At 40.2% G+C, this 12,464-nt stretch overlaps 1 protein-coding gene across 9 annotated transcripts in view; it reads left to right on the forward strand.

Moving 5' to 3' along the window:
- Positions 1-12,464, forward strand: part of ABI1 (abl interactor 1) — a 77,461-nt gene that overhangs the window by 60,312 nt on the left and 4,685 nt on the right. For 2 of the 9 annotated variants that reach the window (XM_041488492.1, XM_041488427.1), the window contains 5 exons: positions 2,626-2,766; positions 4,495-4,595; positions 5,522-5,596; positions 7,212-7,388; positions 10,216-10,302. In XM_041488492.1, coding sequence (XP_041344426.1) covers positions 2,626-2,766; positions 4,495-4,595; positions 5,522-5,596; positions 7,212-7,388; positions 10,216-10,302 — 581 coding nt within the window. The remainder of the gene's footprint in view (positions 1-2,625; positions 2,767-4,494; positions 4,596-5,521; positions 5,597-7,211; positions 7,389-10,215; positions 10,303-12,464) is intronic. The other 7 variants (XM_041488435.1, XM_041488454.1, XM_041488501.1 and 4 more) reach the window with 4 other exon arrangements.

The following is a 12,464-nucleotide window of genomic DNA, read 5'->3' on the forward strand; positions in this document are numbered from 1 at the left end:
TGGGAAGTGAAATCTGCTTATCTTGGTGTGCCAGCAAGTAGTTGTTGCTAGAGACCAAGACTTTAATACTCAAGAAGCTCAGTGCACATGCCATGTAGTTTTGTCTGTCCAACTGTGCAGCATCTTCCAAAAGGCATCCTAAATGACCTTCTACTTGTTTGTCACACCCAGCCTTCTCTTTATGCTGTGGGGGACTGAGGCACTGTAAAGCTGGCTGGCATGGTTGTGGTGGCTTCAGGTATGTTGTCTCAGATAGGCAGGAAGCTGGAGAAATGAGGAATACTGAGATGGAGCAGGGTAGAGATCAGGAGCAATGGTCAAGTTAAATTAGAAGCAGCAACTCCTTTTGTTGAGGACTTAGTAATTTTTAATCCCTATTTGATGCTTTGGTGGTAGCATTTGCTATATATTCCTCAGAGAAATTAACCTAGAGGTTTCCTCAGCATGTTTTCTGAAAATTCCCATTGCTCAAGGGCATGAAATCAGTATTCCAGTTCTGTCTCTTATCCCAGCTGAGAGAGTTGTTTATCAGCTCTGGGAGCCTGGGTAGCACTTTCATGTCCTCTTGGACGCTTGCTAGTGAAACAGAAGGGTTGATGTACTGGTGAGCTGCCTCTCTCAGTAGTCCCCCCCCCTGAACAAGCCAGAGCTGTTTGGTTGCCTTGGCTGGTGCCTGATAAGGATTAATCAGCTGAATGTCATTTCCAGATGAGCTTGACAAGTGGCAGCAGTTGGCTGAGGGGGAGGAATAATGTGGGTTTGTAAGAGAGATTTCTATCTGCCCTTCTTGTTCAGGAAGTACAGTTCTTGTCTTGAGCAACTGTGTTCTGCCAAAGCATGAAATATCACAGGCATGACTTACCCTAATTTATGCAGAAAAAAATCGCTAGAAACCACAAGGATGCTACTCTTCTCCCTTTGATCCAGAAAACAGAGATAAGTATGTAAAACCAGAATAAGCTTAGTGTGCAACATCAGTCTTTAAGTAGGTGCTGCCTGTTGTGCAGTTTTTCCTCCAGGGCAGGACTACCTAAAGGGAGTCCTGTATGGAAATCAGCAGAGTGAAAAGTGAAAGGGGCTGACATAAGCAGGGGTCTCTTCACAGGACTAGGGAGAGATTGTGGAAATCGTTGGGTGCCCTGGCTCAAAATACCATGGAAGAATAAGTGAATTGCTGGAACTGGATGTGGTGGTAGTAGTTGAAGTCATTCCTTGAGGGTCCTGGAGCAAAGCGAGGCTCTGGGCTCCCTGTAGCTCTTCCTGGTGGCAAGGGCTCCCAGCATCACCCTGAAACATTGGGGGACAGTGAGGTGGGGAGCTCTGAGCAGTCTTCCCTCTGTAACAGTTGTCTTCCATCTATAAAAATTTATTATTAAAACCTCTTAAAGAAAAAAAGCAGAAATACTGAGAAATACTGCAACTGTTTCCAGATACTGTGGTGTTTGTAAATTAGCTTGTCTATATGAAGAGCTCTAGATGATTTTAATATGCAGGGTGTCACCACCTATAGATCTGCCAAAAGAGATCAGTTGTCGAAAAAAGAAGAAATTTTGTATTCTGGTTGTAAGCAATAGAGATGTAAAGACTACCAAACAAAAATGATAGGCAGGGAGGACTCTTAATGTGCTTCCAACTGAAATAACCTTGAAAAGTAAGTTTAGTACTATTGCTTTTCATACTGTAGAGAGAAAGTCAGTAAGTTTCTTAAAATACCAGGAAGCTGTATAACTTAGCAACTTACTTATAACCGGTAATTGAACAAATTAATAAATGCCAGCAGTTCAGTGTTTTTGGTTTTGCTTAGTTCTGTTGCACTGCCAAATTCTGTGTTTTGCAATGGACCTGTCAGTTACTGCTGAGAACTGAAGAACTCTGATTCAGCGCAATAAATGCGCTGTTCTTATGGCAGTAATGGGTCTGGTAAATACATCTTGAAAGATCCATGTTATATTTCTGACTTGATGCATCCTGCTCACTTGGAGTTCTCCGGGCTTCGCTTTCTTGGGCCACAAAATGGAGACAATGAAGCTCATCTATGAGACACTTTTAGATCTGCTTATGTGAGTTGAGGTTGCTTGATTACTGTGTGAAGCAGTGCTCCTAGGAGAAGCACTGGTGATTGCAAATGTCACTTGTTCTGTGAATCTTGATTCAGCCTTGCTGATGTCTTAATAAGATGAATACCTTTAGCTAAGAATACTTTCAGAAAGGATTTTGATGGGAAGGGAAGGAGACGACGGAGGAAGAGATTGTCAGCGTATGACAAATTTCCATTGTACCAGTTTACCCAGAGTGTTATGCAGATTTAGGTATTGTATGTTAGGTTGCTCAAATAATGTATTTTGAGTGGTTAGTTTAGTTTAGGCTTTTTTTGACCAGCTGATGTGCTGTAGGCCAACTTGTGTGGATCTGTCTATATAAGAATACTTTGGGCTGTTGAGTGTGACCTGTCTGCCCTACCCGTTGGAATTTTAATATACCACAGTGTGGGTCACTGCCATGATCTTTCATGAAAAATTTAGAAAATTTTAAAAATTTAAATGGATTTACAGTTTCACTTACTTATCTTTTTAATCTTCTGTTTCTTTATCTTTCTGTCTTCAAATCTTTTTTTCCCTCAACCAGACGAAATACTCCTTACAAAACACTGGAGCCAGTGAAACCGCCAACAGTCCCGAATGATTACATGACCAGCCCTGCCAGGCTGGGCAGTCAACACAGTCCAGGCAGGACAGCTTCCTTGAACCAGAGACCACGAACACACAGGTAGGCTGTTTCCCACAGAAACTCTCTCCTGCCTGGCAAGCCAATGCTTACTAAAGTCACAGAAAAGCCTTGAAGCTTTGTGCCTCTCAGCTTTTCATTGAAAGGCAAAAAAGTGAATTATTCTGCCCCTGCATCAGCAGAGCTTTACTGCATTGCTGGCTTCCCTAACATGAAGAAGTGCCTTCATATTCAATATTCTGAGTGTAGCTTTTTAAAACTTGTTATTTTCTTCTTGAATTACAAGGCTAAATGTTTCTCTGAGTCTCTTGAGTGAGTTCATTTTTTTCAATTTGATTTTTATCACAGGCTTCAAACTGCAGGGGAAAAAACAGATTAAAGAATTCAGTGTAGCTAAAAGGTTAGCTTGTATTTTAGAGAGCTTCTTTCTTAATACTTTTCTTATTTTAAAAACTCCCAGTAGGCAGTTAAACATGGTAGGTCACTAACAGGGACTGAGAGAGTATTTTAGACACAGTTGGCGATATGAAATACTGTCAGACTTAAATAGCTTCTAAATGTCGCTGCATGAGGATCTCGTTAGCCTGTTTAGCTGGCTACTGTGAATGCTCCTCACTCCTATCTCACAAGATCTTCTTTTATGTAGGCTGCAGTTAGAAATTCAGCTGCAACCATGGTGACAAGATCAAGGTCTTCAGCAGACAGAACACTAATTTTGAAGGAATTATCTTGGCTTCCATTTCAGATCACCGATTTTCTTTTTTGTAATGTTATTTTCTAAAGAGATATATTTGAATGATTTGCACTTGACTCTTACTGATTTATAGCTATCTAGGAGTAGTAAATAAACTAGAACTTTACTGAGTACTCTTAATTGATATGGATGAACCAAAGTGAAGTTTTGGCTTCAAAACATGTTATATGCTTACTTTCCTTTACATTATCTATTTAATCCATATAATTTGAAGAGCTAAACTGAGGAGTGCTCTTAGATAAGAATAAGGATAGATTCTGCCTGAATTTTGATTCTTTTTAATTTTCCTCTAAGAAAATAAATGTTACAGCCTCCGAAGGCATGTCTAGAAATGTTATCCAATAGTTTACTATGTTTTGCATTGCTGGCCTCTGATTTGCTTATCATATAATATTAGTTAGACAAATTTTGAGCTGGCTGTACTGTTAGCTTTAAGACCATCTTAGAAACAAACTTATACATAAAAGGTGTGTGCATGGGTAGTGGGGAGTGTTAGGCACAGAAAATTAAGCAAACCATGCCCCACACCCCTCCCCAGGTGGTTTATCATATCCATTCTCAGTTGAAAACTTAGCAATCTAAACTTCTGCTCTGAGTAGAGGGAATGTTCCTTCAGCTGACAGCATAATTAATCCTAAATAATTATTTAGAGTTTAGCCATGACGTGTTCCAGCCCCAGCATACTACTTTCAAATATTACAAGGCCCCTGAACTACTCCTGCAGTTGTTACTTCATTGCCTAGAACTTAATGGTTGATTACCTTTTTATTTCTTGAAGCATTTAATTGCACGTTTTATTCATAGTGATGTTTATCAGCTTAGCTAATTCCATTTATTAGGAATGTAATGCATCCAGACTTGATTATCTGTATGCAATTGTAAGTAAAGACAGAGGCATTTAATAGGGAGTTTTTCAACAGTCTGCAATTGAGCTAGGCTAGAAGAGCTCCCACAAGAAGTGTGAGTGTTGATATGCTTTAGTAGGAGATGCTAACACTTGTGTTTTGGTTCTGCAGTGGCAGTAGTGGAGGAAGTGGCAGTCGAGAGAACAGTGGAAGCAGCAGTATTGGCATTCCCATTGCCGTGCCTACACCTTCACCGCCAACCATCGGGCCAGGTATGTGGGACTCCTCCCCTGCTACTTCAGGCTGCTCGCTACTTCCTTGTCGTTGCAGAGGGACTTTGAGTAAATGTGATGGAATAGAAACTGTCCTGAAGTACAGTCCTACTCAGGAAATCACTTATGAGTGCTCAGTGATGTCTAAAGTTTTAATTCTTTACCAAGAGTAGTTGCAGGGCAGTTACTGAATAATGGATGGTTAAAATACCTTTGCTGGTCCATGTTTTTACAAGACAATCAAGGGTATACAAGGGGTGTAAAAGTCAAATGTATCCTTTTAAAGCTTAGCTGTAATTTTAAATGTGTCTACAATTTGACATTTCTGGATGCCCTGAGAACAGCAGCAACTATGTATATGTTTAATGGGAAATACTGGCTTCTGAAATACTCCGCTAACTTTGCCATCTGTGGGGAAAGACCCATGACGGATCTCTCAGTGTTGGAGGCACGCTCCTTTGTGTTTCAGAATGAGAATGGTGAGATTGAGTAGGGTCCTTCTTCACTATTATCATCTTAGTAATAAACCAGGCCAGTCACTTTGTGTTTTGCAAGCCCCTAAGACATAAGAAAATAGTGGAGTTTTGGTGTAATGTAATTTTACTATTGCAGAGATTTCTCTGTTTCTTGGATGACAAGTCTTCATTTCCTTATATACATGTAGGCTTTCCTTTTCCAGGATCTTTTCTGGTTCTGCAGTGGTACAAATAGGCATGAAATCTTACTGTTATCTGGCATCCCATAAAAGTCAGTGAGAATAAAGATTGGCATGTACAGAACCCTGGATAGGATCAGGGTCTGAATTTGTATTAGTTAACTGAAATTTAATTTTCATATTTGTTTGGGAAGCCTATCAAGTGCCTGTACTTTCTTTATTTTAACTTTTAATAATATGGCCTAATTAGGAATATAAACTATTTTATTAGCACACATTTCTGTTCCTCCTGGAGCCCCGCCAGCACCACCACTGCCTCCACCTCTCCCGATGGGCAGTCTGATAGGTGAGACTTGTCAATGCTGAAGTGATTGCAGACATGCTGCATAATCAATAATCATCTCTTCCTAATGAACTCAGTGAGGGTGTTTTTTCTTCTGTAGTGGGACCTATGTGATTTTATTACAAAAAAAAAATCATTTCTGGGATTTTTTGGTTTTTTTTTTTTTTTTTGACAAATCTAATCTCCACTAATTTCCTGTGGTTAAAGCCTCTGAAGCTAAATGCACTAGGTATGGAAAAATGGCTGCTAGTTGCTTGAGATCTGCTCCTAATTTAGCTAAGATCCAATTAATTTGATCTATAAGTTCTCAGAATCAGCTTGAATATTGGCATTAGGCTGTGTAATTTCTGTAGCAGATACTAAGTCACAGCAGTTGCACTCTAGCTTAGAAATGGTAGTTTATATGTAGGGTGATGTGTGTCTTCTATTCTGTGGGCATAAAGTGACTGGAAAGCACAAGTGTCTGTCACAGTAGCTTGGCTTTGATTCCATAATGCTGCAGGCAGGTGTCAAACTGGAAGACCTGAGGATATGAACTAGCAGTTCTTGAGAAATTGCTTGAAGCATTATATACAGCAGTTAGGGTGGGATCTAAAAGTAGCACTTTTCAAAATAGACAGGAAAAAATACCCCACCCTTTCCTGTCACAGGCTGATGACAAGAATAATTGATTGAGTTATGAAACTAGCTTTGGAGGCTTTTACCCACATAACCCTTTGCACTCTCCCTTACTGAAATGTTAAGTGAAAGTGACTTTGGATAGCATCACAGGACTGCAAACTTCTGTCTGCTTGCTGTTTGTGTCTTATATAATTATATGATATATATATATGTATGTAAAGCACAAAACATTTTATTGCAAACTAGTTTTAGCATTTAAGAATTGCATTAATTCATGCAACTACAAAATGTGAGATTCAGGAAGGTGTGATTTTCTGTCTGTCAAAGGTTAGTCTGAAAGAACTTAAACTGTTTTGTTAACCTTGAAGTTTGTGCAGCCAGTAGGTGGAAGGTAAATATGGGTGTTTATCATGAAGAACGAATGACATCTTTGTCAGCTGGAATTGTTGATTCTGATTTGTTACAAATACAAATTCCATCAATATAAGAGCACAACCAGCAAATATGATTGATAAATGTGCCAAGTGCCTGAAGCTCGTGACATTTCTTTCACTGTTTTGTTAATGTTGTTTTACATTAGATTGGAGGCACATTCACCTTTGCAATTGAAATAATTTGTTTTGAGCAGAATGTGGAAATTTTTTTCTGTGTTCTTTTTAATAAAGGGTATTATTGCATGTAGTATAATTGAGATACACTTAAGAGTTGGAAGAGTTGGATTCAATTTTCCAGTCCAATCCAGTCTCTCAAAGTACTTTCAGCATTTCTCAATGCCCTTTATATGAGTGTTGGTTTATGTTCTGTGTGTTTTTTCTCATTATTGATTGTAATGGGGATGTCTGTTTTTTCTGTTAATTGCCTGTTACTGATCTTAAATTATTGGAGAACTGTAATCAAGTATTTTCCATGTTCTGGACTTCTTCTGTTTTCTGCATTCTATCCCAAGTAATGCTCTGCTTAAGTCTTTTCCTTGGTTCCTCTGGCTAATGCTTTTCAGCTGCTCCTGGTTCAGCTCCTGGTTCCCAGTATGGCACAATGACCAGGCAAATCTCACGACACAACTCTACCACTTCTTCAGCATCTTCTGGTGGATACAGACGGAATCCTTCTGTGACTGCCCCATTCTCTGCTCAACCTCATGTTAATGGCGGGCCTCTTTATTCTCAAAATTCAAGTAAGCTGCTGAGCTCTGAAATCACAAACTGTTTTGAGCAAAATGATTGTAAAAGCATGCATGGCATTTTAATTCATTTATGAAAAGCATCAATGAGATTATTACTTTCTTTCCTGAAATAGAAGGAAAAACAAACAAGAAAAACCATATTGAAATTGCACAGTGATTGCACTATATGCAATTATACTATTTTTCCCCGTTACTCATGGCAAGAAATTATTAGGATTGCCTGTCTAATTATAGGCACATTATATTTGGCATTTCAGGTGTGCTTGGAGAACATAAACTAAACCCTGGGTTTTTTTGCAGGAGACCTAATGTGATTGTAGTCCCCCCAGTTTGGATAGTGGCAAAAGAATACTATCTGAGCACAGTGTTCATGTTCCTGTCACACAGTTCCTCCCTGTCTGTGTCTTTCTTAAATCCTTTCCTGATTCCAAGTCTCTCCTTTGTTCTTATCTTTACGCTTGACTGTTAAAGAGCTCAGTCTCTCTCTTTTAGAAGACAGCTTCTCTGCTTTCACACTAGTAGGAGTATCTGCAGAAGGAGATGAATGAGGGAAGGGATGGATGCCATGGGCAAGTGAGCGAGTTTTAGTCAGCAGCCTCCTGCCTTCCTACCCCAGAAGGGCAAACAAGGTTTACTGCAGAAAGATCTGCAAAATAAGGATCTTGGCTGCTGGTAGGAAGCTCTATCAGGAAACTTTTTTCTTGACATTTCCATAAATTTTGATCAAGTACACAGTGAGGAGTGGTAGTTGTATAATGTTTTTTTCTTGCTAGTGTTCAGAATGCCAAGTCTTTAAACTTCAGAGGAATATTTCTTTTGAAAAGAAGTGTTGATGTTTAGGTTCAAGATCTCTTTAGACCAGTGTTTGCTGTTGTGTACTTACTCTTAAGAAAAGAATGCTTTTAAATATTTGAGACACTGAAGTGAAGAGTTTTCTGAGTAGTTTAGAAGTATTACATTTGTCAGAAAGCATTTTTATATGCAGACACAGTATCTATCTTTCCTTTTTTTCCAAACCTGATTTTCCTCCTACTCTTGCTCACCCATACTAGCATTTCATTTTCCTCCACATTTTCATTCCTCCAAATTAATTCACCATAACAACGGAACTCCCTCCTGCTTGAACAGTTGAGTTCCATTAAATAAACAGGATTTTACTTCTGGGAATAGTTCAGTTGTCTTAAATGCTGTGCACACCACTGTTTCTGAATGTTTACATTTGTCCAAAGCAATTTTTTGCTCAAATGCAGGTGCTGTTTCTTGATCTAGCCTCTCTGGTGTTTTCAAAATACTGATGGTCAGCATTTTTTAAACAGTATTTTGATGGGTGTGTTTTGCTACTTGAAACTGTTTTCCTCTGTTTCTGTAACTGGTGGTTATTTTTTTAGTGCTACTGTCTTGACATTAAACCCAGGTCCCATGTTGCCTTAAGATTTTACTTTTCATGCTAACAAATGCTCTGGTTTTTCTTAGATGTTTACTTCAATTTTGTGAGACACTGTTTGTTCTCCTGCTTTTATTGATCATTTATCCCATACAGTTTATTTGATTATTGGTTTTGTAATGAGCTAAATGCTTCATTTTAATTCATCAAACATTAATCTTAGTTAAAGCTTTTTTTAAAACTGTTGCTTACTTGGAAGAACAGAACCTCTTTCAAATTTGGTTCCAACTGGATTATTACCCTGCTGAATTCCCACCTTCACAGGAATTTCTCTGCTCCAGTGCAAGAGAAATTCCACTGAGAAGGGACACTGTATAAACAGATGAGTTGATGTTTTGTTGAGTTTCTGGGTGGGGTTTTGTTTTATGCTGTTCATTCCCTTCACTTAAGGGGGAGATGTCCTGCCAGTGCTGATAGTTTAAGTGGCTTGCCCTACTGCTCCCATTCCTCTACCCTACCTGTGCAGGGAGGAGTTGAACATTGTGACTGTCAGCCCAGTGTCTCTGAGCACAGGTGTGGTCACACATCCCATTACTCACCAGACAGGCACATACTTCACAGAAGATGAGCTTGCGAGGGCTTCCTGGGGAGCTCTGCACGCTCCTGTAGCCACTCAGAGCTGTTGAAGCCTTTGCCAGCCTTTTAGGCTGCTGGGTGCCCTTTCACCACAGAAGACTTCATAAAGCTCCACTCTGCTCTAGACCCATCTATTTTTTTCTACCAGCAAGCAACAAGGTCCCTTCTTTTGAGAAAAACAGAAATGCAGTAAGCTAGCTGACTGCCCCTGTCCCAGCAGAGCACAGTGGTGGGAGGTGCTCTCGGTGTGAATGTGAAGTATTGATGCTGGAACATTGTGCCCCTTGCAAAAGTTGTCTTTGCTTTATGTCAGTGCTGCTTTGCTGCACTTGATGCAGCACTCCACTTTGATTTTAGAGGAGTCCAGAATCCTGCAAAACATCACCTCAACTTCTAGTAGCTCAATTCGGAAAGAGAAGTGTTAAATTGAGTAATCCTTATTTAGCAGCAAGACAAAAGCTCAATTTTATGTGCTCCCCAGGTGAAGCACACAAAATGTGTGACAGAGCAAGAACCTTCACACGCACCCTGTGAGCTTCCAGCCACGCAGCCTGCGCTCGGCTGTTACCTGGCTGACCACGGGCATGCTTTGCTTTTGGTCCTCCGTTGGCTAACCACGAATTCAGCCTTGTTGGAAACACAAGCTTGAAGAAGGTTCTTGTGTGTGTGTGTGTTCTTGTTGTTCTTTACATACTTTGTTTTGTGGTCCTCGTTACTGACGGCTGCTTTTGTTTGTTCCCTTTTTTTTTTTCCTTTGTCCATTTGACTTTCCCGATATGGTGTGTGTGTTGCTACCAGTTTCTATTGCTCCACCCCCTCCCCCTATGCCTCAGTTGACTCCACAGATACCTCTCACAGGCTTCGTGGCCAGGGTGCAGGAAAACAGTAAGTTTGGACAAGCTGAGCTGTTAAAGGGTAGAGCCTACTCTCTTCTAGCATGCATGGCTGGCAAGTCAGACTCTATTTTGTTTCCTTTTCCAGAAGCTAATACCATCTTGCATTCTAGTGTCAATATGCTATTGGAGCTGAAGGGCACACTCTTCAATATTTTATAACACGTGCATGATTATTACTGACCCATTTAAATCCTGAACTGCAAATTTATTACAGAATTACAGTGTGAAATGTGGCATATGTTTTATGTGAATATAAAATTGTATTTTAATTGAAAATACTAATTTCATGTTGAATCACCCTGCCTTTTTCAGTAGGGATAATTGATTAGTTTTTATTAGAAAGGCTTATGTAGACTGTCAGAATGTGTAATGTGTAACCATTGATTCCAATACTGTAGCATTTTTCAGCAAGCTGTACAGTCAATTGAAAACGTGCAGTCTTAAGATCTAATGCATTACAAAGGAGCTTGTAAGGCATCTCTCCTCTCAGCAGCCTTTCATTCTCCATTTCTTTGTGTTCTCCTATTTCCCTGCTGAGCTTCTTGCAGCATAGCTCTGCTTGTTAAGGTTGTGAGAGGTGCTCTCTAGCTGTGCTGTGTTTATACTGGTAACTCTGCTTTTACCATTATTGCTTGGTTCCCTTCAGGTGAGTGTTACTGTCTCAAGTGCTAGTGCAGGTGTAAAGTCATGTTTCTGATCTGGAGATACCCTTTTCAGTTGGAGTTTGTTGCAGTTCTGTAAACAACAGACTAAATATGATGTAGATAGAGAATGAAGTAAATAAAAAATGCTTTTAAAGTGTTTGGGAACCATTTTGAGATTTGCTAGGACCTCAGGGGCTACTACTACACTCTTGGCTATATAGCTGCAGCATCCATTTAGGGACCCCAGGTCTGAGTAGTGTTGCTGTTCTGCTTCCCATTAGAGCTTTTAAGTGGTCGTGTTCTGAGCATTCCCCATGAGATCAGAGACATCTCTCTGGTTCTCTTTCAAAAAGAAAATATTTTGGTGCTGTGCTAGGTAAACAGTAAGAATCATGTTGATGTGGAATAGTGTGCCACAAAATTGTGTTGAAAACCTTTCCAAAATATTAAGTGTAGAGGTAAACCTGCTGAAGATGAAGGTTACAGAATATCTTCACTTGCAGATAAACTTGAGAAAATTGACACCTGCTTCTGAATTGTTCCAAGTATTGTCCTCCTGGAGGTAACACAGCCCTTGGGAGAGCAGAGGTGAAAGGGACAGACTGACTTGTGCGTGCAGCAGCAGAATGCAAGCTGACCTGTGAATGAGATTGCAGCAAAACAGCTGAAGCTTTAAATCTGGTCATAGGAATTGTTCTTTATTTTATTTCTTCTAATAGTCCCTTGGGTTGGAAAGTTATATAATCAGTATGGCTTGGAGCTGCTGCTGCTGCCTCATTCCGGAGGCAGGGGTGCGTGTGGCAGCCTGTGCATACGCTCAGCAGATCTGGCTGTAGAGGCTGCTGTTGGGTTTTGGCATTGTGTGCTAGACTTTCATTTGCCTTATTTTCTCAAGAAGTCTCTGGTGTTAGGGAGACGTGGGTAGATTTGTCTTTTCCTTATCATAGAGCTCTGCAGGTTTGGAGATCTGCTTGTGGTCTTCTTTCAGAGGACAAGGACATAGAGGGCTCAGAAACTATGCAATGCCTCTTCTTTTTTTCCTGTGTCCAAACTGTGAGCATCTCCTCCAGAGAGGTTTTCCAGTGTGTCTGGTGCTCGGGGAGAGCTGATTTAAGTTGCTGTACTCTCACACCCAGTCCTTTCACAAGGAGTCTGCTGGTCCCCATTTAAAGAGCGAGGATGGGAATGCATACAAGAGAAGATCTCAGTTTGGAGCTATATAAATACTTGTCCCTTTACTCTTTCTCATATAGAGTGGCTTTTTGCATGCTTTATTTCCTTCCCCTAGGAGATGTGATGCTGTCCTAGAGTCTGGCTCAGTTTAGAACCAGGAAAAGTCTAGGTTGAAGTCCAGGAGGCGAGGGGATACTTCAGTGGAGTGGCACTTGTCTAATTTTCTGTTCCATTCTCTCCCTTTCTTTAAATGCAAAGTTGAATTGTTTTAAATGTTTCCCATAAAGCTTGCAGTTCCTGCACTGCATCTCAGACTATGTCTTGGTGCTTTCAC

This window comes from Pyrgilauda ruficollis, unplaced genomic scaffold, assembly GCF_017590135.1.
Source record: "Pyrgilauda ruficollis isolate IOZ18807 unplaced genomic scaffold, ASM1759013v1 scaffold12, whole genome shotgun sequence".
NCBI lineage: Eukaryota > Metazoa > Chordata > Aves > Passeriformes > Passeridae > Pyrgilauda > Pyrgilauda ruficollis.